Genomic DNA, 27030 nt, shown 5'->3' on the forward strand with positions numbered 1-27030 from the left:
ATGTGTTCGCAACCTGCAATCACTGCAAACCAGGGCGCGACTCTGCAGCCTTGGGGTTCTAAATTAGACCACGGAGCTGGCTCTGTGGGCCCAGCTCGGTGCAAACTTTTCCACGATTTGGGCCAGATCACAGGCGGCCCGCAGCACCCCATCATTATGGTGACCCTCAGAGTTGGAACCCAGCCTCCTCCTCCCCCGGCTTCTGTGAGAGCCGTTGCCTCGGGCACCGTCAGTGATGCTCTCTGCCAGCCCTGCGGGAGACGCGCTTTCTGCAGAAGCGGGTGTCCACCACCCCTCTCAAGATGTCCCGAGTGCCCCCCAGCCACGCGCACCCCTCCCCGGCTGGGGCTGGGGCTCGGCAAACGCCCTGCCAGCGGAGCCCCAGGCGCCGAGACACCAGGCCGACCGCTGAAGAACTCGGCCTCCCCACTTTTGTGGAAAGCAGATCAAGTCGGCCCCGCCTGGCGAAGCTGCTTTCTAAGCCCCACTTGTGTGAGCGGTGAGGGTGGACCGGGCAGACCCATCCCACCCTGCCTGAGTCTGCTAAGAGGATGAGTCACTCTGATCCGCTCACACACCAGGATGATCTAGAAGCCTCCTAATGCGGGCGTGAGCCGTGGTGAATCTCTGCACAGCTCCGTGGGGAGGCCGGGAGGACCAGCGGGCGCCTGCCGAGGCCTGCGTGTCTCTGGGACACAGGGTGCTCTGCTCAGGACCTGCTTTTGGTGCCAGCACTAGACCTGGAACTCAGACCTCAGCCTCCTGAGGAGCCAGCGTGGCAGGTGAGCCACCGTGCCGGGCTGGCTTGGAACTCACAGGGGCATCTGCGCCCACCCGAGGCCACGGCCACCAGTCCACGGGCTCAGCACCGGGATGACCAGCCCATCCGAGGCCACGGCCACCAGTCCACGGGCTCAGCACCCGGGTGACCAGCCCATCCAAGGCCCCCCCCCACCAGTCCACGGGCTCAGCACCCGGGTGACCAGCCCATCCAAGGCCCCCCCCCACCAGTCCACGGGCTCAGCACCAGGGTGACCAGCCCGTCCGAGGCCACAGCCACCAGTCCACGGGCTCAGCACCGTGGTGACCAGCCCGTCCGAGGCCACGGCCACCAGTCCACGGGCTCAGCACCGAGGCCACGCCCACCACTCCACCGGGGTGACCAGGCCAGAGTCAGAACAGAAGAAAAAGGCAAAGAGGAAGCGGCCTTGGGGCAGAGTAGGGGGCGGGGTGCTCAGGCAGCGGAGCGCGGGCGTGGGCGTGGCCAGGCCCGGGGTGTGGCCGGTCCAGGGGGCGTGGCCGGTCGCGGGGCGTGGCCAGGCCCGGGGTGTGGGCATGGCCTGAGCCTGGGGCGTGGCCGGTCCTGGGGCGTGGCCAGGCCTGGGGCGGGGGCGTGGCCAGGGGCGTGGCGGGAGGCCCGTACCTGATGGTGGCGCTCTGCAGGCGGTCGATCTTCTTGTTGAGCTCGGCGATGATGCTGTGCAGCTCCGTGACGCGCTCCTCGTAGCGCAGGGCCGTCCGCTCCTGGGCGTCCTCGTGCTCTCTCATGAGGTGCGAGCGCTCACACTGCGGCGGGACGGGACGGGGCTGGGGCGCGGCCTCCGCGGCCTCCAGCCTCCACAACACCTCCCCGCCGGGATGGGACGGGGCGCGGCCTCCGCGGCCTCCAGCCTCCACAACACCTCCCCGCCGGGACGGGACGGGGCGCGGCCTCCAGCCCCCAGCCCTCCCGACCAGATCGGGACGGGACGGGGCGCGGCCTCCGCGGCCTCCAGCCTCCACAACACCTCCCCGCCGGGATGGGACGGGGCGCAGCCTCCGCGGCCTCCAGCCCCCAGCCCGCCCGGCCAGATCGGGACGGGACGGGGCTGGGGCGCGGCCTCCGCGGCCTCCAGCCTCCACAACACCTCCCCGCCGGGACGGGACGGGGCGCGGCCTCCGCGGCCTCCAGCCCCCAGCCCTCCCGGCCAGATCGGGACGGGACGCGGCCTCCGCGGCCTCCAGCCCCCAGCCCGCCTGGCCAGATCGGGACGGGACGGGGCGCGGCCTCCAGCCCCCAGCCCTCCCGGCCAGATCGGGACGGGACGGGGCGCGGCCTCCAGCCCCCAGCCCTCCCGGCCAGATCGGGACGGGACGGGGCGCGGCCTCCGCGGCCTCCAGCCCCCAGCCAGCCTGGCCGGCCCCGCCGGGGACACAGCACAGCCGGCGGCCGGGAGGAGGCAGGGAGGCCGGCCCTTCTAGAACCGTGCCCAGGCCCTGCGCTGGCCCAGGCCCGGGGTCCACGGGCTCATCATGTGGGAAGCTGGCAGGTTTCCCTTTTCGATGTCAGTCCTGGCCTTGAACTCGGGGCCTCCACGCTGTCCCTGAGCTACTTTGATGAAGGCTAGCACTCTACTAACTAGAGCCACAGCTCCACTTCTGGATTTTGGTGGTTCACTGGAGATCTGAGTCTCAGGGACTTTCCTGCGTGGGCTGGCTTCCGGCTGGGATCCTCAGCTCTCAGCCTCCTGAGTAGCTGGGGTGACGGGCGTGAGCCACCGGCGCTGGGAGGAAGTAAACCCAAGGCGGCCTGACCATGGCCTTGAAGGCCTCTCTGGACTCCTGGCATCTTCTCACCGTCCGCTGCTTCCTTCCCTAGTTCAATGCTTGCTGGGGACCATTTGGGCCTCTTCCCAACCAAGATGACCTAACAAGGTGCAGCCCAACTGGGGTCTCTGGGGTTCTGTGTCCTCCTCTCCTGCAAGGCGGGAACAGGCGGCTGCCCTTTGCCTGAGCTCCAGGGGCCTCCGGAAGTGTTATAAAAAGAATAATCGCCCCGAATCGCACAGCCATGGGGCTGCTCCGGGGAGACAGTGATGGAGGGGGAGAGCGGCCCTCCTCTCCCTCAGGAACCCATGCACCTGCCCTCCCCCACCCTTCCCACACCCCACCAGTCACCGGCTGCCAGCCCCATCTGCATAACAGAACGCTCCCCAGGGAGGGACCTGCGGGGCAGCTGGTGTCCCCCGTCACATTCAGCCCTGATTAATTTCCTCATCCAGCTGAGACATTTGAATTTCATCTTCTTCACGCTGAGGCCTGCGGGTACCGCCGGTGAGATCTGGTGGCAGGCTGAGAAAGGGTGGGCCGCGGCTCCTCAGCCCTCTGCCCGCCAGTGGCCAAGGTACAGCCAAGGATGCCATGACTCAAGAGGCCGAGCGTAAACCCCAGCAGCGCCCAGGCCACCGCCGCCCCTCCCCTCCGCTGCTCACCATCCAAGTCACCAGGAATCCAGATTTGGCGAAAAGAAATACAGACCAAAGTTTGGGAGCAAGGTAGGGAGGAGAGGACAGAAAGGTGCTCTGGGATTCTAGTCTCAGGAAAGAGGAGAACGCAGGGAATCATTCTCTAGACACAGATGTGGGAATGGCTGAGACCACACTGCTCAGGGTCACCTGACTCTACACTGCACACGTCACTCATCCACGCAAACCACAGACCCAACCTAAGCGACGTGGAAGCGCTGATCTTAAACATCCGCTAAACCCTGAGAACCCGGCGCCGGTGGCTCACGCCTGTCATCCTAGCTACTGGGGGCTGAGATCTGAAGATTGTGGTTTGAAGCCAGCTCAGGAAGGAAAGTCCCTGAGACTCATCTCCAATGAACCACCAGAAAACTGAAGTGGTGCTGTGGCTCAAAGTGGTAGAGCGCTCACCTTGAGTGGAAAGACTCACGGGCAATGTCCAGGCCCCAAGTTCAAACCCCATAATTGACAAAAAATAAAAAATAAAAAATAAAAACCCTCTTGAGAACCACCATGCTGTTGGCTCAGGTAGAAGTAGAATAATTCCCATTGGCAAGGGAGGGCAACTCCCATAAACACGGTGGTTCCCACTGGCTTAGGGAGAAACAAGACTGGTTCCTATTGGCTTAGGGAGAAACAAGAGTGGCTTCCATTGGCTCATGGAGAAACACAATGGCTCTCATTGGCTTAGGGAGAAACAAGAGTGGCTCTCATTGGCTCATGGAGAAACAGTGTCTCCTATTGGCTTAGGGAGAAACAAGAGTGGCTCCCATTGGCTCATGGAGAAACTCAGTGGCTCCTACATCATCACAGTGAAGACGTCTTCGCCTGCAGGAGCCAAAGAGCCAACGAAACACTGTCGTTAACAGCTCCCACTGGGACCCAGCGTCCACCTCAGGAAGGTGACACCCTGGGTGGCACGTGCACGGTCGCTGCCGGTTGCCACACCGGCAGGAGTGACCTGTCGGCGGGAGGCCACTCTGTGACACCACCCTGGCTCTCCAGGCCCTGGGAAGCCTATCCTGCCACAAGGGCCAGGCCAGACCCAACGCCAGGCCTGTGCTGGCCAGCATGGGTCTCAGCAAAGACCCCCCCCGCCCCGCCCCCTTCCAGAGGTAAAGGGCGTCATTTCTACCGCGGTGGGGGGGTGGGGGGCAGTATGTGTGTGCAGCTCTTCTGGTACTGAGGTTTGAACTGGCGCTCTACCGATTGAGCCACACCTCCAGCCCAGCTTTTTCACTGGTTATTTTGGAGAGAGGGTCTCAGACTTCTTCCTTCTAGGGCTAGCCTCAAAGCAGGATCCTCTGCATCTGAGCCTCCGGAGTTAGCTATGGAAGCCCAGGTGTAGGATCTTTTTGTGGGGAAACAGACCGGCAGTGTGGAATGTCTCAGTTGATTTGCTGGAACTGAAGTAACAGAACACGAACACTAAAAAATAATTTTAAAAAACCCTGACTTCTGTTTAGACCTCAAAGAACTGAGTTCCCAATCCTCCCTTCCTAGCGCCCTGTGCTCTGATCTCTTCCTGAATACCAGGGATGTCTCCCTTCTCACTGTGTCCTGAAATACCTCCCACGGGCTCCTGAGTCCTGCTGGACCAAGGGAGAGCGGGTGGAGAAGACGGCAGGAAGAGAGGAAATGGACATGGTTCCACTCAACTGTTCAGCCAACTCGTGAGCAACCTCCAGAAACGCTACCAACACCTGCCAGTCAGGCTTCACTTTCCCCCGAACCACACAGGAGCCTCACACTCGGCTGAACAGAGCTAAGTGGCGGTCTCAAGTGACGTGCTTTTGTGGGGTGCTCGTTTGTTCCCCCCCAGCCCCACTCCGGGTAATTGTGTCCACTCAGCCAGAATTCAATCTCCGGCAGATGCCAACAGAGCAGAGCGTGATCGCAGGTCCTGCCTGCCATGAATATCAGCACCTAGGTTTTTCCTGCAACCACAGACTGCGTATGGGCTGGTGGGGTTGGGGGAGAGACTGTTCAGATATGAGGAAGTTGTGTTTGTCTTGAATTTCATCTGGTGCTAAATACCAAACCTTAACCTCTCCAAGTCTTAGCTACTCCTTATTAGGAGGAAGCAAATGAACAACCCGTATGAAAGTTGGGCGCTGGTGGCTCACGCCTGTCATCCCAGCTACTCAGGAGGCTGAGATCTGAGGATCGAGGCTCAAAGCCAGTCCAGATAGGAAAGTCTGTGAGACTCATATCTCCAATAAATATTAAAAAAGAAAAGAAAAGCCAAAAGTGGCTCTTTGGCTCAAGTGGTAGAGTGTTAGCCTTGAGCAAAAGAAGCCCAGGGACAGTGCCCAGACTCTAAGTTCAAGCCCCAGGACCAGAAAAAAAAATTTTTTTTTTAAGCCTTTGCAAACCTGTCCTTAAATGTCCAAGGAAAGTATTACAGAACTGCTGCATCCAATGCTGTAGAAAGAGACAGAGCAGAGCAACATGAAAACCTGCCACACAAAAAAGAGCCCCAAACACACCTTCACTATTTCAGATCACACACCAGGCTTTAAGGAAATGATGCATAATGGACAGTAACTCACAATCAGAAAACTCCGAAGGGTAGGAGAGGGGATGGAGATGCAGCCCAGAAAGGAACATTAAACCGGAAGTCTCAGGAGGAGAGGGGAAAACATCACACAACCGAAGCCCAGAAGATGGAGAAGAGGGGCAGAATCGTGAGAAGGGACACAAAGGGTCTGAGGCGGGACTGTACGAAGGACGGGAGTCCTTACGCAAGGCCAGGGGACCGAAACCAAGAGCGTGTACGTAAAGATTCCCTGAAGTAAAACATGTGAAATAGGACGGAGAGAATGCACAGGGAATCTCAGCACATTAAACCGCACTGAGTGAGACGTAGCCAAGCGAATAAAGCATGGGAGAGGGCGCGTGGTGACAGGAGGAAGAGGGGGGAAGGGAGAAGGGGGGGTGAAGGGGAGGGAGGCCCCCCCCCGGGGTGGCAGTTCACGGTCAGGCCTTTGGGAGGGGACGGGGTCCCCAGGGGGCGCTGGCAGGGCAGGAGGAAGGCTCTGTCCCCCCGTGCTAACCCACAGCAGACCGCAGACACCGCTCCTTCAGCTGGAATTGTTGTTTTGTGGCCATTCGCATCTATTACATCCCTTCTATTTCAAAGAGGAAACGAGAGAAACCAAACCGAACCCCGGCTTTGCAGACCTGGGCCTTACCTGGGCCTTGGCCAATTTCTTTTCCAGGAGGTCCCGCTCCCGCTCCGTCTGCTGCAGCCGCCGGTTCAGTTCCTCTATGTCGCTCTTGAGCGACGCCAGGGCTGCCAGGTGGAGCTGTGGGGGCAGAGACGGAGCACGGGTGAGGCGGCTGGACAGGGGTGTGTTTCCTCGCCCCCCCCCCCATGATCGGTGTGACCCTATTAAAAAAAAAAAGCCAGGTGCCGGTGGCTCACGCCTGTCATCCTAGCTGCTCAGGAGGCTGAGATCTGAGGATCGTGGTTCAAAGCCAGCCTGGGCAGGAAAGGCCGTGAGACTCTGATCTCCAATGAACCACTCAGAAAATCGGACGTGGCTCTGTGGCAAAAGTGGTAGAGTGCTCGCCTTGAACTGAGGAGCTGAGGCCCAGACCAACAAGAGGGGGGGAAAAACATCACCCATAGGGGGCACCCTGGAGCATGGCAGACCTTCACCCCAGGGGACAACACGCATCCTTTTGGGCTTCATCACCCAACTTCTAACAGACGGAAAAGCATCATGGGTATAGAGTGGGACCTAATTGGAGAAGGTGAAAGAGAAGCAGGAACTTCTGAATGACCCTGAGGTGGAGAGCTGGTGTGGGGCTGGCCAGTCCACGGAGTGCTGGGCTGGGGGTGCACGCCTGTCACCCCAGCACTGAGGAGGCAGACGCAGGAGGACGGGGGTTTGAGGCCGGCCTGGCCTCAGTGAGACCCTGTCTCAACGCCAGCCTCTTCAAACACTGCGTAGAACAGGCAGCATCCAAACCCCTTCCCTGTGAGAGACAGATTAAAAGATGGACGGACACGGCAGCTCTGGGTTTCACAGTTCAGCACCCCCCCAAATTGCCACGTGTACAAACGGCAGGGGCTGAATCAGAAAAGGGGGGTCGAATCAGAAAAGGGGGGTGGCCCCTTGTCCTGGACGATCCCCTCCAGTATGGGCCATTGGGGTTTTGGCCAGGTCCCCATGTGGGGTCCTCTCCCAGCCTGTAGGAGCCAGAGGGACACTGCTTTTCCTTTTTTTTTTTTGGTCCGTAGTGGGTCTTGAACTCTGGGTCTGGGCGCTGTCCCTCAGCTCTTCAGCTCAAGGCGAGCGCTCTACCCCTTGAGCCACAGCACCACTTCTGGTTTTCTGGTGGTTCATTGGAGATCAGAGTTTCACGGACTTTCCTGCCAGGGCTGGCTTTGAACCTCGATCCTCAGATCTCAGCCTCCTAAGCAGCTAGGATGACAGGCGTGAGCCACCGGTGCCCTGCTTCTGAGCTAACTGATCCTCTTCCCAGGGCTAGTCAGAAGTCTGATCAACACAGACCCTGCTCAGTTCCTCAGCCCCTGGGGACCACATCTTCCTCCTTCCAGCCTCCAACAGCTTCTGCCAGGGAGGATGGCACGCAAGCAGCAAGTGGAAGTGGACGTGGTCTGGACTGGTGGACACCGGTGGCGTTTGGGGTATGCACACAATACTCTTTCCTGCCAACTGGCCCTGGCTGCAGGCTGGCGGGGGGGGGGGGCAGAGGAGAACCTGGGGAGACACAGGGGTTCCCAGCAATTGCTTTTCCTCAATTGTGCGGGACCTGCAAGCCCACAGATCCATGGCTGATCTGAAATCTGCCAGGGACAGAATGCCAGCCGCCAGCCGCCAGCCCACACGGCCCTCTGGGGCCCGGATGGCTGACTGGTCATTCTGATTTTCAGATGCAACGTTTGGGGTGCGGTTCTCAGCACTAACACTGCAGTGTTCTAGCAGGACATTTTTCCCCCCCAAAGTTTGCATGTCTTCCATCCTGTGGGATTTCAAAGTCTTAAGAGTCTCAGGGACTTTCCTGCTGGGCTGGCTTCAAACCATGATCTTCAGATCTCAGCCTCCTGAGTAGCTGGGATGACGGGCGTGAGCCACTGACGCCGGGCATATGTTTTTTCTTGTTAGGACATTATTTACAAAAAGAAAAGGTTGTACAAGGGTTTGGCGGGAAGAGAAATGCAGAGAAGGTAAGTACGGGGCTAAGAACTAGAGATGATGAAGATAACACAATTAAGAGCCACGCTCATCAGGGGTCATGAATTTTTCAGCACACTAAATACGGATGTGGTCCCTAAGCCAGGACACCGCCCCCCACCGAATTACAGGAACAAGTCACGCAGCTCCCTGCCTACAAATGCATTGTTTGTAGTGTTTACATCGACCCAGTCGAGCCTGGATTGAGTTTCTCATTCAGGAACACCCCAGGGCCTTTAATGGCTGAGCAGTCGATGAACCGGGTCAGGAAAGGCCTAAGTGCATCACAGCGACGGCTCATCCGTCCGTGTGGGTGTCTCTGGGAAGGAAGTGAGGAGGGTCTGTATGTACGCGCACACACGTGTACACAGCTTACCACACATGTGCGCATGCCAGTACGCGCATGCACGCGGATCACGTGTACACGTGCAGGTGTGCAGCGGCCACGACAACCATCCTGAAATGTGTGCTGAGCATGTGGATGAGCGCGCGTGCTGGTATTGGGGCTTCGTCGCTCAAGGCTGCCGACCAGCCGGGAGAGCAGAATGTGGGGAGTCATCTGCTGGCTTTGAGCCCAGGTCGTCGGCTCTCCCCGTCCTGGGCGGTCAGGATTGCGGGAGTTGCGGGCGTCTGGAGCTGGCCATGTTTGGAGTCTACTGTTTTAAGGAGGACGCACGTCCGCTGGGCCCGAGGGCCCGTCCTGCCCCGGCTCTGACAGTGCTCAACCCACTGCGGATGGACGCAGGGCTTTCCTCTGGGAGTGGACAGACCCAGCCACAGCCACTGGGACAGAACTGGCTCCGGTGGAAATAGTGAACCACGCAGTGATTGCTTTGTCTAGTTTGGGACGGCATCGTCGGCTCTCCAATGGCAGAAGCAATTCGTGTGTGTGTGTGTGTGTGCATATTATTTTGGTAGCTCTGGGATTTGAACTCAGGGCCTCAGCCTTCCTAGGCAGGAGCTCTCCCACTTGAGCCACCCTGCCGGCCCCTTTTGATGTTGGCTGTCTTAGGGATAGGGTCTCGCGTGGCGCCGTGGCACCTCTCCGGATCATCATCCTCCTTGTGTGGCAGGGGCGACAGGCATGCACCACTACACCCAGCCAGAGTCTGAGGGAGCGTCTCTCATGCTCAGGCCGGCCTGAGACGTGGATCCCTGCCTCCCAAGGAGCTGGGCTGACAGGCCTGAGCCTGCGTCCGGCCAGCACAGCCCTCATTCCAATGCTTTTCTTTCTTTCCGGCACCTGCTGCTTTTCTACAGCGACAATGGAGCACGCGGGTGTGCGGAGCCTCGGCCTCCCCCTTTCCTTCTGTGGCCTTTGCGTCTGCATGCTGGAGCTCCAGACTACCTTTCTATTTTTCCAGCACACAGGGACATGTCTGTTCCCTGCCCCGCAGACCCCCCCCCCAAGTTCCTGATCAACCAGGACAACTGCAGGACACAGGTGCTGTCCGTCTGTCTGTCTCTAAAGGACCTCACAAGCCAGCCCCTGCCCGTAAGAGCTCACTGGTCCTTTTACCTCGTCTACGCAGTGAACACCTGCCCTACCCTCTTTCTAGGGAAACTGGGGCAGAAGGTGGGATTCAAACCGCTGTCTATGTCACAAGTGCAAAATGTGCGCTGTGCCGGGCACTGGTGGCTCACGCCTATAATCCCAGCTGAGATCTGAGGATCTCAGTGTGAAGCCAGCCGAGGCAGGGAGTCCATGGGACTCTCTTCTCCAATGAGCCACCCAAGATCCTGGAAGTGCAGGCGTGGCTCAAGTGGTAGAGCGCGAGTTAAAAGATGAGCCATCAGCACCCATGGGGGAGACTTCAGGAAGGCTGAGGCTGGAGGACAAGGCCCGGAGGCCGACGGTCAGCTCCACACTGCCAGACTGGCTGTTGGCAGGAACTGGAGAATGGGGCTCTCGGGAGAAGGAACTTGGCTCCTCCTAGCTCTTCCGCATCCGGAACTGGGACCGCGGGAAAGGCCAGGCGTGTGCACGCCCGGACACCTGTCATCCGGATGCTTCTCCCGAGGTGGAGAGAGCAGTGGTTCAAAGCCAGCCCAGGTCCATCTCTGTAAGAGGTGGGTCTCCCGCCTGTCATCCCAGCCACTCAGGAGGATCACGGTTCAAAGCCAGCCTGAGCAGGGAAGTCTGTGAGAGTCTGATCTCAAGAACAACAACGACAACAACAAAAACCCACCAGAAAATCAGAAGGAGCTGGAAGTGTGCTAACCTTGAGCAGAGAGAGTTCAGAAACAGGGCCCAGGCCCTGGGTTCAAATCCCTCCCCCCCCAAAAAAAAACCCACAAAAAACAAAACAAGGCGGAGCTCGGTGGTTACGCTTGGCGCTTCGGTCTTGCAGGCAGGCCGAGGTCCAGGCTGGCCTGGAGACTGGGTTTGAGAGGTAAGAAAAGCGAGAGGCCCAGGGAACCACCGCGGGCAGCCTTGGCCTCCGGAATCATCCCTGCAGCCCGGAGACGCGCCGGGTTCCAGCAGGCTGACTCCAGGAGGGCAGCCTCGCGGGTGGCAGCCCCGTGCTCCTGCCCTGAGCCCACAGGGCACACCCCACCGCCCCCCAGCCCAGCCACGCGCCCTGCTGGGCTTGACTGACTGGTCAGATGCGGGGCTGCGCGGGGCCAGCGCCTGCCAGACACGCGAGGTTCCCTTTGTAGATTCTTCCCGGCCTTCTCTCCTCCCTTTTATTTCTGCCAGGTCTAGGATTTGAACTCGAGGTCTTGCACCTGCTCGGCTCTCTTTGCTCAGCTGGCATTCTACTGCTTGAGCCACGCCTCCACTGCAGCTTTTCCCCGGTGAGAGATGGCGTCTCCCAGGCTGTACTGCCTGGGCTGGCCTCAAACCACCATCCTCCAGATCTCCACCTCCCGAGGAGCCAGGGTGGCAGGCGTGGGCCACGGCGCTGGGCCCAGGGAAACTGCTGACCTCCCCTTGGCTCTGCACTCCCTCACCACGGGGTTTGAACTCCTTCCTGTCCCAGCCAGGGTGAGCACTGCGAAGGGCAGTTCCGATGGTAAAGGAGAGAGGCAGCCATCCAACCACGGCCCTTCAGCGGCTGTCCTCCACCCACAGACCTCCTTCAGCGCCCCCACGCAGCCTCCACCGCTGCCCCAGACAGACTTCCCGGCCCCGCGGGCGGCCTCCGTACTGCACCTGCCGGCCTCGCTCCTGGAGCCTCCTCCACAGGTCTCCGCACTCCCCAAGGGCTGAGTGTGTGTCTGACCGATGCCTGTCCCCTGGCACACAGCGCGAGCTGTGTCCCTGGACGGGGTGGTGGGTGCAGCCCTGGGCGGAGCGGGCTGGTGTCAGCGTGGTGCGCACCGTTACCCAACGCGGGCTTGCGCAGGATTGCGACATCACCCACCAAGGACAGAAACTGAGGGCCGCTGACCTCCGCTGCTGACCTGTGAACGATCCCGCTCGTGATAATAAACAAGGCGAGCCAGGGGCTCAGCACAGCGGCTCACGCCTTCCGCTTCAGCCACTCGGGGGTCAGAGTTCGGGATGACTGTGGTTCCAGGTCAATCTGAACAAAAAGGGGGTGGACACGCCATCTCAACCCATGAGGAGCTGCGGTGGCCGTGTGCACCCGTCGGTCGCCCCGGCTACACAGGAAGTGTAAATGGGGAAGCCGAGTCCAGGCTGGCCCAGGAAAGGCACAAGACAGCATTCAAAAGCGAGCGCGTGCACCGCCTCGTCCCAGGGACTCGCGGGCAGGGAGGGTGGGCGTGGCTCACCCAGCCCCGCCCCCCAGACGCCCGCAGCTCCCCTGCAGGGTGCTTGGCATCAGAGCCGCAAGGGGGGGGGGGAGTCCAGGGGAGAAAGAAGACTCCTGAGAGACGTCATGGGGGCGGGGGAACAAGGCCGACTCACGCTTCCACGACAAGGGGGCCCCCTCACCCCAAGTTCTGCCTGTGGCACCAAGAGCCAAGTTCCATCCTCCGTCGACCTGTCCTGGTTCTGTGCTCACGGATGCCGGCTAGCTGGGGATCAGAGTCTCACGGCCTTTCCTGCCCGGGCTGGCTTCAAACCACGATCCTCAAGTCTCAGCCTCCTGAGCAGCCAGGATGCCAGGCGTGAGCCACCGGCGCCCGGCACTAGCTGGGCTTTTTGTGCAGTTCTTAGTGCATATCTTTTTTTTTCCTTCTGCCCTGGGGCGCGGGGTCCAGCCCCCCAAAGGTGGGGGAGCGCGGGGGGAACCACGAGGATCTGAGCACCTGCCTCAGGCACGGACACTCATCTCCACACACTGCCTTCCAGAAAGTCTTTTGGCAACATGGACGCGTCTTCCCGACCCGGGCCTCGGCTCCTGGAATTCATTGGCAACATGGACGCGTCTTCCCGACCTGGGCCTCGGCTCCTGGAATTCATTGGCAACATGGACGCGTCTTCCCGACCTGGGCCTCGGCTCCTGGAATTCATTGGCAACATGGACGCGTCTTCCCGACCCGGGCCTCGGCTCCTGGAATTCAGCGGCGCATCCACACGGGCCTCACGCAGAGCAGAACGGCCATCTGCCCCTGCCCTGCTGTCAGGAATGCCCGCCAGGGCCCCACGCGAGGCCGCGGACCCTCACATGGCCTGCTTCTGCAGATCTGAGGCCTGGCAAGTCCACGTAGGCATAGAAAATAAATCCAGCATCCTCGGGTGCCTAGACACCCACGTTCATCTTCTGCCTGGGCCCTGCGGTGCCTCCTGCGAATCGTTCTGAATCATTACCACTGAGGAGCAGCAGCGCGGCTTTAATCCAGGCTTTAATCCTCTGGGCCAGGCGGCTGGGTGGGCCAATGCCGGGAGAGCCAGCGCGGCCACAGCCGTGGGGAGGCTCCTTCCGGTCAGTGCGCGGGGCTCTCCGCCCCGTGATGGCGTGGGGGGGTGCATTTGGGGGTGCACCGTGGCTGCATTTTGCTTCTTGGAAACTGGCAAATCTAAGATAGTACGGATCGGGCCACACCGGCTGCTCGCCCTCTCTTGGTTGTTATGTTAAAGATGGCATCTTGAGGGCCTCTCTGCCTGGGCTGGCTTCCCCCTCCACCCCACATGGCAGCGTCCCGAGGAGCCAGGGCAACAGGCGTGAGCCAGCGCCCGGCTCTCCCGTGCTCTGTGACCCGTAGTGGGGCGCATCAGCGCTTGTCCTGGCTAGACAGGGGCTGGACTGGGCTCAAACCCCGGCCCTGTCCTCTTGACCTCCATGGCCGCAAGCTGTGGCCTGGTGACCCAGCTCAAGCCTGGCCCTCGGGCAGGGCTGCGGGTGCTCACTCACGCGCTGCCGGGCAGGCCCAACCCTGCCTTCGCACGTCCAGGGGCTGCGAGGATGCTGGGAAGGCCGGGGCACCCCCCCCCCCGGCCCAGGACCCCCGGCCCCATGCTGGGGGAGGGGGGATACAGCTCTTCCCCACATCCCCCCACATGCTTGGGAAGCTACCGTTCTCTGTCCCAATCCCTCCGTCTTGTTTCTGCTTCCTCTTCCCGTCCGCCGTCTATCTCCGGTGCTTTCAGTTTAATAAACCTTACACATTCCAAGTTTCTAGCTCGGAAATCTAATGACGAAAAGTAAATACGGCAGGACTTGGGTTTATGGAAGCTACTGCGCAGAGGAACGCAAAAACGCAGAGACCAAACTCCTGGTCTTTCCCTCCTCAACCTGGCTGCTTTCAAACCCCGCTCAGCCACTGCGGTGACCAGCTGCCTGAGGAAATGATAGAAACGGAAGCAATGATGTTCCCGTTTGTGAGCTACTAAACAAGAATTCACTCACAGGAGAAACGCTCATAATGTCAGCCCTTCTTGTCTGTCTGTCTCTCTCTATATATACATACATTTGTAATACATTAGAAATTCAACTTTTTAAAAAACCATTATTTTCTCTTTCCAGCAGAAATATTAAAACCCTGATGCACGCATATGTGGATGTGTGAGTTTAGCTGGTTGAATATTTTTGTAACTTTCAGAAAAAGGAAGCAATTTCTTCTTTGGCATCCTCCTTCGCAAGTCTATTTTATACACTGTTTACTATTTATTGGAGAATCTTCTGGAATAGCCACTTGTGATTTTGGAGAGTCAGAGCTTTTGCTTGCCAAACAGATTAAATTACACGAACGCTATGATGTCCTAAAAGCCTCCACTCTCGTGTGGAGACCAATACATCTCACCCACTGAAGACAGCTCGGTGCAGTTCCCCAGACCCCAGACAAGAGACCATTCCCAAAGCCCTGTGTGCGTCCCCAGACCCCAGACAAGAGACCACTCCCAAGGCCCTGTGTGCGTCCCCAGACCCCAGACAAGAGACCACTCCCAAGGCCCTGTGTGCGTCCCCAGACCCCAGACAAGAGACCATTCCCAAAGCCCTGTGTGCGTCTCCAGAACCCAGACAAGAGACCATGCCCAAAGCCCTATTTTCCTCTCCAGTTTTCCTGGTTCTACTGCAGACAAAGCATGGCTGCACGGGCCAGAGCAGCATTATTTGTGCAAGCCACACGCCATCGGTCTCAGAATGTGCTATTAAGTATTTAGAAGAGGATTATTTTTAGTGCTACCCAGATGACTTTGGCTGGACTTCTCTAAGTACTTAAGAAAAACGAAAGATGAAATAAATGAACTTCTTGGCTAGGCCCTGGTGACTCCTGCCTGTAATCCTAGCTTTGCAGGGGGCTGAGATCAGAGCATTGCTCAGCTGGTACAGAGAGTCCGTGAGACTCTGATCTCCCGGTGACCAGTAAACACTGAAAGGATGGCCGAGCTCCAGAGATGAGCAAAAAGCTAAGTGAGAGCACCAGGCCCTGAGTTCAAGCCCCAGTCCTGGAACTAACTAAAAACAAAACAGCTAACTAAATACATGAAGGCACGACTCCAAAGCTACTAAAACCTTCCCAACAGAAATGCCTCTGAAGCCCGCCGGCGGCTCAGCCTGTCATCCAGCTACTCGGGAGGCTGAGATCTGAGGATCGCGGTCCAAAGCCAGCCTGGGCAGGAAAGTCCATGAGACTCTTATCTCCAATAAACCACTAGAAAACCGGAAGTGGTGCTGTGGCCCAAGTGGTAGAGCGCTCGCCTTGAGCTGAAGAGCTGTGGGACAGCGCCCGGGCCCAGAGTGCAAACCCCAGGGGTTCCGTTCCAAAGTGAGTGCGTAAACCCCAGGGGTTCCGTTCCAAAGTGAGTGCTCGCAAGCGGCCCCAAATGGCAAGCCGTGGGGCCAGGCCAGAGTCCTGGCCAGACATCTGCACAGCCAGCCACGCACCTGGAGATGCGCTCAGGTCCCCATCCCCCCCACTGCCCCCCTCCCCCCACCCACCACCCACCACCCATGACAGCCCTGCAGGGAAAAGTCCAGAGAGGACCACGATCACGATCAAGCAGCGATGACCAGAATTCTCTGCTCTGTCTACACTGACGTGGGAGGACAGAGGGGTGCTGAGCACCCTGGAGTACACACGCCCCCCCCATCTTCACCATTCCCAACTCCGTTCAGAAGGTAGAGCCGCGGTCCAACATCGCCAAACCGGTAAGAACCAGAACCTGACACCAACAGCCCTGCGCCCCTCCAACACTCACTCAAGGCAAACAGCCGGCCGGCACTGCTGTTCAAGACCTGATTTTTCAAGGCCTGGCGGTCTCCGGGGGTGCCCGCGGCTCTCCGGCGGCTCTTACTTATTACGAGGCCTTTGCTGAGCCAGCCTGGGCAAGACCCTAACTGGCAGGATGCTCTTGGAAGAAGCCAGCTTCTTATCTTTAACCTCCGCTTCTACTTCACATCCTCTAACGTAAGCACGGGCAACACCGTCTTCTGAAGTTCCGCCCCGTTCCCGCTCCCTCCCCGCTGCCCGCCACGGGCTTCCCTGAACTGGTAGCAATACTTAATTCTCTCTTTTTGTTGTTGTTTTTTTGGGGGGGAGATTGGTTGGAAGGATACTAAAAGAAACTTAGATCAACCCGCAAAACTTTATTCTGGCGATTCACGTAATATGCTATCACCTTTCTAACGACTCCGCGCGTGCGCGTCTGCAGAGACAGGCCAGAAGGCTGTGATGACACCTGTGACAGGAGGGGACAGGGAAAACGGTCCTGCTGCTTTAGCATGGCTGACAGCTTGGATTCCAACAGGTCCAATTCTAGAATTATCTATCTCTGAGGCAGGCAGGCAGTCTGGGGGCGGAGACAAAAAGGCCTCTGAGTGTCTCCAGCCGTCCTGAAACCAGCGGGGGGGGGGGGGGGGGGGCTCCGTAGTCAGGAGGGGCTGAGGTAACTTACAACAGAGGGCGCCGGGGACAAACAGCCTCTCCCGGGTGGGGGGAATGCTGAATGCGTCTGAGCCTACATGGAGTTCACATTCCTACACCTGACAAGCCAACCCACAGAAGAGGACAGGGGCCTTTTCTCAGGACAGCTCATCAGCAACAATTGGCGTCTGACAGGGCAGGAAGAGGAGGAGGGGGAGGAGGAGGAGGGGGAGGAGGAGGAGGAGGAGCAGGAGGAGAAGGAAGAGGAAGAGGAGGAAGAGGAGGGGGAGGAGGGGGAGGAGGGGGAGGAAGAGGGGGAGGAGGGGGAGGAGGAGGGGGAGGGGAGGGGGAGGAGAGGGGGGAGGGGGAGGAGGAGGAGAAGGAGGGGGAGGGGAAGGAGGGGGAGGAGGGGGAAGAGGAGGGGGAGGGAGAGGAGGAGGGGGGAGGGGGAGGAAGAGGGGGGAGGCGGAGGAGGAAGAGAAGGAGGAGGGGGAAGAGGAGGAGGGGGAGGAGGGGGAGGAGGAGGGGGAGGGGGAGGGGGAGGAGGAGGAGGGGGTTCCCAAACATCATCCACCTGTTCAAGAGCTGGGCCTGCGTCAGGGACACAGAGACACCAACCTGACACCCGCCGACTCCTGCCCTCCTCCCCAGGCTCGAGAAATTTACTACGCACGCACGGGCTAGAGAGAGCGGGCCTGCCAGAGCAGCACCCCAGCCAGCTCCCGGCCTGGGAGCCCGGGGGGGGGGCAGGGGAGGAGGCCCCTCCGCTGGCGCTGGCCACAGAAGCTCATTTCTGGCTTTATTTTGAACATGAAGAACAAATAAGCATGGATCTAGATCCAGGAGAGGTCTGAACACTGGGAGTAGGAGATGGTTTTCTACAGAGGAGGGGCTGGAGGACTAGGCAAGGGTACAAACCGGGCATGGCGGGTTGACTTAGCTCTGGGGCGGGGTGGGGGTCCCTGGGCTGAAGGACTCCCAGGGCCCCGCAGGGCTGAAGGACTCCCAGGGCCCCGCACGGTCGGGAGACCACTGGCAGCTGGGCTGTGATCTGACCACGCCCACCAGCGTCTCTGCTTCAGATTCCCAAACCAGGGAAGGCCGGACCGTGGGTGACAGGGAGAGAGCCACCAGACCCTCCCCTCCCCGCCACACACGTGTGGGGCTCAGGGAGGGCTAAGGGCAGAGGTGACGGAGACGTGACGTGTCCCGCACAATCTGCTGCTTCCCGTCCACTGGAAACAGAAATGGATTTCACACGAAATGATGGTTCTGGATTTTCTTGAGCAAGCAAACTACGGCAGATCATGAAGGCCGCCACCCTGTATACTACTTAACAGTACATTCTTTTAACCAAAAACAAACCTATTTTGCCAGCCCAACCTGGCACTGAAATGTGGAGAGTTTTCCCCAGGGCAATTCTTGCATTTGATGTATGGGGGAATCTCAACATCATTCAGCCCTGGGGCTTGAACTCAGGGCCTGGGCACTATCACTGAGCTCCTTTGCTCAAGGCTAGCACTCTACCACTCGAGCCACGGCTCTACTTCCAGCTTTTTGGTTGTTAATTGGAGATCAGTCTCCTGACTGGGCTGCCTTCAAACCTTGATCCTCAGATCTCAGCCTCCAGAGTAGCTAGGATGACAGGCGTGAGCCACAGCACCCGCTCGCTCATTTCATATTTAAGACCAACACAGACACGAGTGAGCGAAGCCACGCACGCACACTCGCCAGAGGAAACCCCCCGCCCTGGGCTGTGGAGAAGAGTCCAGCTTTAGGTGGGCTTTATGCACTGGGTCCTGAGCCTGGGGAAGTTTCTAGACTGCTTTTGTTTTACTGCGGCTGTTTTCTGCCCAGGGCAATCCTGGTGCAGAGGCTGACTGGTAACGTCCACACATCTTCGGTGCCACAGGAGGGTGCCACAGGAGGGTGCCACGGGGCCCCATCGGGGACCCTGCTCAACACCAGTCAGCCTTGCAGGCCTACAGGACACAGGACTGGAGCCTCTTCAGCTCCTGGCCCCCAAACCACCGTCCCAAACTCCTCTCGCCCATCTCCTGCGACTTCTGCTCCATCCCTCATCTGTCCATCTCGCACGCTTTCCTGCACTGACCAATGCCACCACCTTGGTCTCTGCTGATCTTTCAAGGTCACCTTCCATCGTGACCTCCTCTTTAAAGCCAACTCCTTGCTACAACTGCATGGCTTCTTCCTGTGACACTGTACTTTAACACTTAAAGGAAACACCACCTAGCGATCGCGTGACTGGCTCACCCTTTGCCCTGGGCGGCCGGTCTGCCCGACGCAGCACATCTATCTGGACTCACGTTTCTGCCCTGCCTTGGGGCCCGTCCAGGGCCAGTGCCTCGATCTCTTCGGGGTACAAGCGCCCTTGACTGCCAAGCAGCTGTGGGGCACAGAGGCGCTCAGGAGACGCAGCTCCTGTGCTCTGGGCACCACCCAAGGCCCCCCCGCCAGGAGAGGCAGCTAACAAAACAAGCCTGAAGGAAAGCGCCCGTGTGCGCTCAGGAACTGTAAAACCCAAGGCGCTCCCCCCCCCCCGCCCCCAGAGCCCGCGGTGTGCATGCGCGTGCCAGGCAACAAACTTGCAGCGTGCCGGTGCTCCGGTGAGCCTGATCACCGTGGAGGGCGGTGGGACAGTAAACCTGGCCGCACACGAGCCTCGTCCGCTTCCCAGCTCCGAAAGGGGGCCATGTGGGCTGGGAAGGTGGCTCAGTGGTAGAGCGCTAGCCTTGCATGCCTGAGGCCCTGGGTTCGATTCCTCAGCATCACATAAGAAAAAAGAAAAAAGCCGGAAGTGGTGCTGTGGCTCAAGTGGTAGAGCGCTAGCCTTGAGCTGAAGAGCTGAGGGACAGCGCCCAGGCCCAGAGTTCAGGCCCCACGACCGGACCCAAAAAAAAAAAAAAGAAAGAAAGGGGGCCGTGCATGATTTACAACCAAGAAGGCACCAGGGCTCACGTGGGAGTGGAAATGGCCACAGAGCCCAGGTGGGCGCTCGCCTGGCCAAATCGCAGCCCGGTGGTCGCCTCTGACCGCCCCCCTCTCCTACAGATGCATGGCAGGCAGGAGCGTGCACGCCCCAGCTTCTGGTAAAGCCGGGAGCCTGCTGATGCACTAATACCTTCTCACTGCTTACCCAAAGGAAGGGAAAAGCATGCTAACTCACCGGGCATCGCGAAACTGGTCAATAAGAAACACTGAATCCCCCGCCCTGCCGGGGCGGCGTGCGGGGAGAGTTCAGCGTCTCCGGCGCAGACAGACCTGGCTGCGAAGTTTACACTATTTCACCAGTAAATGTGAGCCAGACAATGAAGAGCTTACGTCTGTACGTGCATTACGTAAGAAAACGTTCCAACAGGAGAGCACAGGGAGGGAAGGCTGAATCTGGATGGGACGTGCACGCTTTTCAGGCTATGGAATGACACCACCGACATGAACCCAAAGCCACATGGGCCACACAGAGCGCACCTCATTTAACCCTTCCCAGTTTCCTCCTAAACTGTGAGAAGCGTGTGTGTGTGTGTACAAATGCACACCAGTCATCTGGCCTTAAACTCGGGGCCTGGGCACAGTCCCTAAGCTGTTAAGTTCAAGGCTGGTGCTCTACTACTTGAGCCACAGAACCACTTCCAGCTTCTTAGTAGTTAATTGAAGATAATGTCTCTCAGACTAGTTTGCCTCATGTGGCTTTGAACCTTGATTCTCCAACCCCAGCCTTTTTTTGGGGTGGGGGGGGGGAAGAGGTTGGTTGTGGGGCTTGAACTCAGGGCCTGGGCGCTGTCCCTCAGCAATTCAGCTCAAGGCGAGCACTCTACCGTTTGAGCCACAGCGCCACTTCCAGTTTTCTGGTGGTTCATTGGAGATCAGTCTCACGGCCTTTCCTGCCCGGGCTGGCTTTGAACCGCGATCCTCAGATCTCAGCCTCCTGCGTAGCTGGGATGACAGGCGTGAGCCCCGGTGCCTGGCTCACGTGGCCAGGGTCTCTCACAGCCGGTCAGTGGCAGAACCAAGGGTCAAAACACCTGCAGACTCAGGTCAACTCAGAGCTCAACTCAGTATAAAAACAGGCAGAGAATGTCAAGGGCTACGGCGAATCAGAAACGGCAGCGGGGGTGAGGCAAAGCCCTCAGGCATGGGGAATGCCCTGCAGGACACGGACTGCGTGTGGACCACCCAGCCCCCAATACGAGCACGGAGGCGGCTCTGCTGGGCGGGGCGGGCGGGCCGTCAGTGGGGCTGAGGTGCCGCACCCCGCCCACGGCTCATCGCTCCACGGGGATTCGAACCAGCGTCCACAACAGCCCAGCGTGTGCAGCGCGGGCGTTCTGAGGCGGAGTCCCAGCCCGGCCCCACGGGGCTCCCTGCGCCTCCTCACACGCCGCTCTGATCCGTGGCGGCTGTGTGTGGAACTGAAATGTGAACTCGGGGCCTGGTGCTCACCAAGCAGGCGCGCTACCATCTGGGCCATGCCTCCAGTCCTTTTTTGCTTTGGCTACTTTTTGACTGGAATCTCGCTTTGTTTGGGGCTAAGGTTGGCTCTCCGCCGCCATCCACTTCCCGTGGCCTCCCGAGGACGGATCACCGGTGTGCCCCACGGCTACGTTCAAGACACTGAGCGCGTTTGATTACAAGCCACTCACGCAGAAGCGCCCCGTGACTGGAGCATACGGGACGGGGGCGGGGGGGCCGGCCTCATCCGGCCTCAGGTGGGGGCCACCTCCAAGAACATTCTGGGGCCTGTGACCCTCCCAGAGCCATCACCGGCATCCCGCCCCCCGCCGGCCCCTCCAGCCCGGTTCCGCGGGCATCAATGAGGCCTTCGAGGGCCCGGAAGAGGGGTGCTGTGCCGAGAAGGGGGGCGCACCAGATAAAGCCGGGTGTGAGGCAGCCTCGGGGCTGGTTCCTCGTTCAGACGGGGGAGGCCGGCCTCCCCTGGAGAGGCCAGGAGAACAGACGCCCCACGCTTCCGGCAGCACCTGCATCCTGAACACGCGTCTTCAGGGCCACGCGCGGCTCTGGTGCAGACGGAGGGGTGGAGAGGCGGGCGGCGCGGCGCCGGGACACACGCAGGTAGCGGCCGGCCCGCAGCGCTCCGCACAGGCCCGCAGCGCTCCGCACAGGCCCGCAGCGCTCCGCACAGGCCCGCAGGGCCCGGCCACGGCTGGTGACGGCACAGTTTGAAACACGCAGCAATCACCAAGCGCAAAAACCATCACCACCTTTCCCTGGCCTCTCCCGTGACGCGGCATTCAGTCCCCGAAGGACCAGGGCAGGAGGGGGAGGCTGCTGACTCCCTCTGCTCCCCATCCCGCCAGGACGGGGGGGTCAGCCGGCTCCCCACCCCACCCCCAGTTTTGTTTTGTTCCCCCCCCCCTCATTACTCTGAGATCTGGCAAGCCAATGGCTGCAGTTCAGAGCTGAGCTTCCCAGAGCTTTAAACTTTGAGGAACACCCGGACGATCCATTACAAACACGCCCCGGATCATACCCCAACACCGCAGGGCCAGGCGCCCGCCGGCCTCGAGGAGAGTCGCTGCGTGTGAGGGCAGGATGGCTGGCTTGGGAAAAAGTTCATTGGTGTCCAAGACACAAGCCTGCTGCCTTGCGGGGGGAAAGGTTTTATTCTGGTAGAAGGATTAACACAGAGTACGTTTTTCTACTCAAGCTGGGGGGGGGGGCTGGAATGGCCCCATTTCCTGACCGATTATCCAGGCAGCCCACGTCCAGCAGCCAGGCCGGGACGGTCCCGCAGCCAGGCCGGCCCCGCAGCCCAGCCAGCCCCGGCTCTCCGTCTTTCCCTCCCAGTCCCAGGGCAGCCAGCCACAGCCGAGTGAACAGAGGCTTTTCCTGTGCCTCTCCTGACCCCGCTCAGCCTCTACCCTCCACCGCTAACCTCTCCCTTAACCCAAGCCGCCGCCATCTGCCCTGGGCGCTCCTCAGACAGCTGAACAGATGCTCATTTATTTTGCAAAAGAAAAAAAGGAGGGATAGGAGGAAAGCTAAAAACAAATAACAATAACAACAACAACAAACCCTCCCGGGGCTCTATCTGGAGCCCACAAGGAACGTTCACGGGAAGGGATTTTGCTTCCCAGTTTCTTAACAACAATCTCATCTGACCCAAGAAGCTGCTTTCTGACCCTCGACTCCGATGCGGAGCTGGTGGAGCTGGGCATCGGTGTTTTCTGGGCTTCCGGGAGTGCACGGGATACTCGTGTGCAGGTGCGCGTCTGGCAGTCTCTCCTGGGCAAGTCTGTGCACTGACACTCAGAGGTCTTACCGTCTCGCGTGGAGAGACCCCGAATCCACGCCGAAGAGCGCAAGGTAGCGCTAGCGGTCCTTCCGACCCGGGGTGGCAGACTCTAAGGCCAGCGCCCGCTTACGTTTGCAACAAAGGGACATACAACCGTGCGCTGCTCACAAAGGAGATCGCGGGTCCCTAGACCACTCCATGACTGTACCCCAACTCCCCACCCCCCTTCCCCTCCATCCCTCCCTAGCCCAAGGGAGCCCAAACATTCAGCTTTTCTGTACTTTTTTTTTCTAGAAGCTTCAGCGTTTTTGAGCTCTTCTAGTACTTACGGAAGAACAAACCTGACCATTTTGCCAACTCTATTTCCATCACCTGTAGCCACAATGCCTGCTCACTTCCACGCGCAGAATGCGACTTTAAACTATACCCGGTGGCTGGGGACGCCCGGAGCTCCGGATGTCCAGGCTGCCTGGAGAAGCCGCAGGGCAGCTCCCGGGCCTGGGGTGCAAAGCCCAGGGCCGACCTTGCCCCACCGGACTGCATCTCAGCTTACCCAGGGCCGTGGGCGAGGTCTCAGCTCCGTCCAGGGCGGGGTGTCTTCCACCCGGAGCCCCGGGCAGCGGCGGCGGCTTTGTGAACCCTCCCCGCAACAGACAGCTGGGTGTCTCCACCGAGACTAATCCCGTGTCAATAAGAGCGTTCAGCAGGCCGGGACCAGATTGCTCACTCTGCCCACCCACCCACGGGGCCACAGAATACTCCCTGAGCGCGCGGCCGTTCCCGGGAGGCCGCCGGGCCATCCGCCACGCACCCTGCCCAGGAGAGTTACACGCACGGACCCCGTAAATCCCAGCCCACACCGGCATGGTGTACAAAACGTACCCGCCGCGGGAGACTCCAGATCAAGCTGAAGCACAGGTCGGGGCGAGCCCTGAAAGAAATCCCCACCGTACTGCGTTCAGGACAGCCCTGCGCCGCAGACCCAGGCGAGTCCCGCGCGTGGGAACGGTGCCCGATCTAGTTCCGAAGAACGCCAGTTCCCGAGACCGGCTCCTACCTGTGTCCAGCATTTCCACACTGGTGGGTGTGCGCGTGTGTGGGGGTGCCTGGGCTGAATTCGGGGCCTCGCACTCCGGCTCAGCTTTTCCGCTCAAGGCTGGTACTCTACCACCTGATTCAGGCTCGGGCTGTTTTAGGTTTCATTATTTTTTGCATTTTTGGCCTGAGGCATCTCGGCCCGGGACCGGGCCTCCTGGTGCCCGTACTCGGCTGGGGTCTTCACCTTTTGCTGAGGCTGACCTTGAGCGAGGATCCTCGGGACCCCTGCCCCCTGAGTAGCTGGGAATTGCGATCATGAGCCCCCGTGCGGGCCCGTGGGGTATTTAAATAGTGAACAGGATGTGAACGCAGCCCCAAGCACTGCGCAGAGGGACGGCGGCGGGTTCTGAGGAGGGGGATGCGCAGTGCAAGGCATGATGCTCTCCCCAGCCCCCGCCCTCAGGAAATGCCCACGATCCAGGCAACGCGGGCGGAGAAACACGAAGAGACAAAGGCGAACAAAACAAGAAAACAAACCACTGGGTCTCGGGCGCTGGCAAACACATCGCCACCCCGGCGCGCTGCCCTGGCCTCCACCCAGCGCTAAGTGGATCCCATGAGAGGGGGGGTGGGGAAGCGGAAAGGGCTGCAAGAACTGCGCCACTGTCCCCGCCACTGCGGGGGGCCCGTTCCCACGCGGCCTGCCACTCAGGACTCTTAACTTGATGAGGGGACACAAGCTACCCACCCCAGGTCCTGCGAGGGCTGCAGACCCTCCTGGCAGGGGGCATGGGACCAACCAGAGACCCACTCGTCAAGGAGAAAGGAGGAGGACCGGTGTTGGTGGCCAAGGGCTCCCCAGTCCCCACCCCTCCCAGCCCCTCTGCACACGACCCACTCACCCTGGCCCCAGGGCAGCTTCCCCCCCCTCCCGCCTGCACCGGGTACTGGGCCAGGAGCTGCCCCGCCGGGCACCGGTGGCTCACGCCTGTCATCCTGGCTACTCACATCAGGAGGCTGAGATCTGAGGATCGGGGTTTGAAGCCAGTCCGGCCAAGGAAGATCCATGAGACTCTTATCTCCAATGAACCACCAGGAAACTGGACGTGGCGCTGTGGCTCAAAGTGGTGGCATGCTAGCCTTGAGCTGAAGAGCTCAGGGACAGCGCCAGGCTCTGAGTTCAAGTCCCACAACCAGCAAAAAACAAAAAAACAGACCCTTGCCAACCCCCCTAGACTGGGTCTTCCTGCTTCTGATCTAGATGTACACACTGACTCCTGATGTACATGTACAGCACTAACCACTTCTGATCTAGATATGTGGCACTGACTGCTGTGTTTGTCCCTTATTTGTGTAAAGTTTTATTGGAACAAAAACATTCAATCCCACATTGCTCATAACTGGCTTTCCCAGAATACTGACAGATGCATGTGTGTATACACATAACACACACGTGTGCGTACACACACATCTACACACTTGCAGTAGCTTTATGGCTATTTTCTGGCTGGCCCTTTAAGGTCCGCCGAGCCTCCCTGTGTCCTGGCCTTCCCTTGTGGCCTTCTCTGCGCTGCGGCTGGACGTGGAGGAGGAGGGGACTGTGTGTCACCTCCCAGACGCCATCTCCCTCCCTCGCTCCATGTGGCCCTGGGACCTGGGCTCCTGCCCATCGGAGACCTGCGCGTGGCGTTCTGCGAGCTCTCCTGACACCCCGAACGCACAGCCCCCCAGGTGGCTTCCTCCCACAGCCGCTCCCTAGGGGCCTCTTCACACCACGGCCCTCCATGGAGACACACCCGGTCCTTCTGGGGCGTTCCATTCTGGAGAGTGCGACCAGGTCAGTGTTGTCTTGGCGTCAAAGCAACACCGGCTCCAGGCAGCTCCTGGCGGCACGGCTGGGGAGGCTGGAGAGGCCGGGGAGGCCGGGGAGGCTGGGGAGGCCAGGGAGGCTGGAGAGGCCGGGGAGGCCGGAGAGGCTGGGGAGACTGGGGAGGCCGGGGAGGCTGGGGAGGCCGGAGAGGCCGGGGAGGCCGGGGAGACTGGGGAGGCCGGAGAGGCCGGGGAGGCTGGGGAGACTGGGGAGGCCGGAGAGGCCGGGGAGGCTGGGGAGGCCGGGGAGGCTGGAGAGGCCGGGGAGGCTGGGGAGGCCGGGGAGGCCGGAGAGGCTGGGGAGACTGGGGAGGCCGGGGAGGCTGGGGAGGCCGGAGAGGCCGGGGAGGCTGGGGAGGCCGGGGAGGCTGGGGAGGCCGGAGAGGCCGGGGAGGCTGGGGAGACTGGGGAGGCCAGAGAGGCCGGGGAGGCCGGGGAGACTGGAGAGGCCGGGGAGGCTGGGGAGGCCGGGGAGGCCGGGGAGGCCGGGGAGGCAGGGCACTGCCTGCACACCGCGCAGGTAGGAACGGGAGGCTGGCGGAGCCGCGCCCCAGGCCTCCAGGCCGAGGCCGCCTGCAGCTGCCTTTCCGGGCAGGTCCAGCTCCGCCTGCACGCGCTACTGGAAGGTTCCGCCTGAGAGCCTCACACTTTAAATTTAAAAATAAGCCAACACCGTGCTCATCAGCGCCTAAGATAAAAGCCTGGAGGCCGGCGTGGTGAGCACCCCTGCAAGCCCAGCGCTGGCCGGGCCGGCCAGGCCTCCACACAGCACTCTGCCTCAAAACACAGCGACGCATCGCCCCGCGCCTCCCCTGCGCCTCGGCCCAGGAGGCTGAGCGCGGAGGGCCCAGGAGGCTGAGGGCTGAGGGCCCAGGAGGCTGAGGGCTGAGGGCCCAGGAGGCTGAGGGCGGAGGGCCCAGGAGGCTGAGGGCCCAGGAGGCTGAGGGCGGAGGGCCCAGGAGGCTGAGGGCGGAGGGCCCAGGAGGCTGAGGGCGGAGGGCCCAGGAGGCTGAGCGCGGAGGGCCCAGGAGGCGGAGGGCCCAGGAGGCTGAGGGCTGAGGGCCCAGGAGGCTGAGGGCGGAGGGCCCAGGAGGCTGGGCACGGAGGGTCGCCGGCAGAGCCGGCGGTGGGGCAGGTG

The 27030-nt window shown here is 60.3% G+C and overlaps 1 protein-coding gene across 1 annotated transcript in view; it reads right to left on the reverse strand.

Moving 5' to 3' along the window:
- The window catches only part of LOC138804468 (colorectal mutant cancer protein), a 90013-nt gene that overhangs the window by 30486 nt on the left and 32497 nt on the right, over positions 1 to 27030 (reverse strand). Inside the window, exons 2-3 of the mRNA XM_069988739.1 lie at positions 6479 to 6592; positions 1424 to 1566 (exon numbers count right to left, since the gene is read on the reverse strand). Of these exons, the coding sequence (XP_069844840.1) occupies positions 1424 to 1566; positions 6479 to 6592 (257 nt within the window). The remainder of the gene's footprint in view (positions 1 to 1423; positions 1567 to 6478; positions 6593 to 27030) is intronic.

Source organism: Dipodomys merriami, unplaced genomic scaffold (genome assembly GCF_024711535.1).
Source record: "Dipodomys merriami isolate MVZ:Mamm:240054 unplaced genomic scaffold, mDipMer1.0.p SCAF_366, whole genome shotgun sequence".
Lineage (NCBI taxonomy): Eukaryota > Metazoa > Chordata > Mammalia > Rodentia > Heteromyidae > Dipodomys > Dipodomys merriami.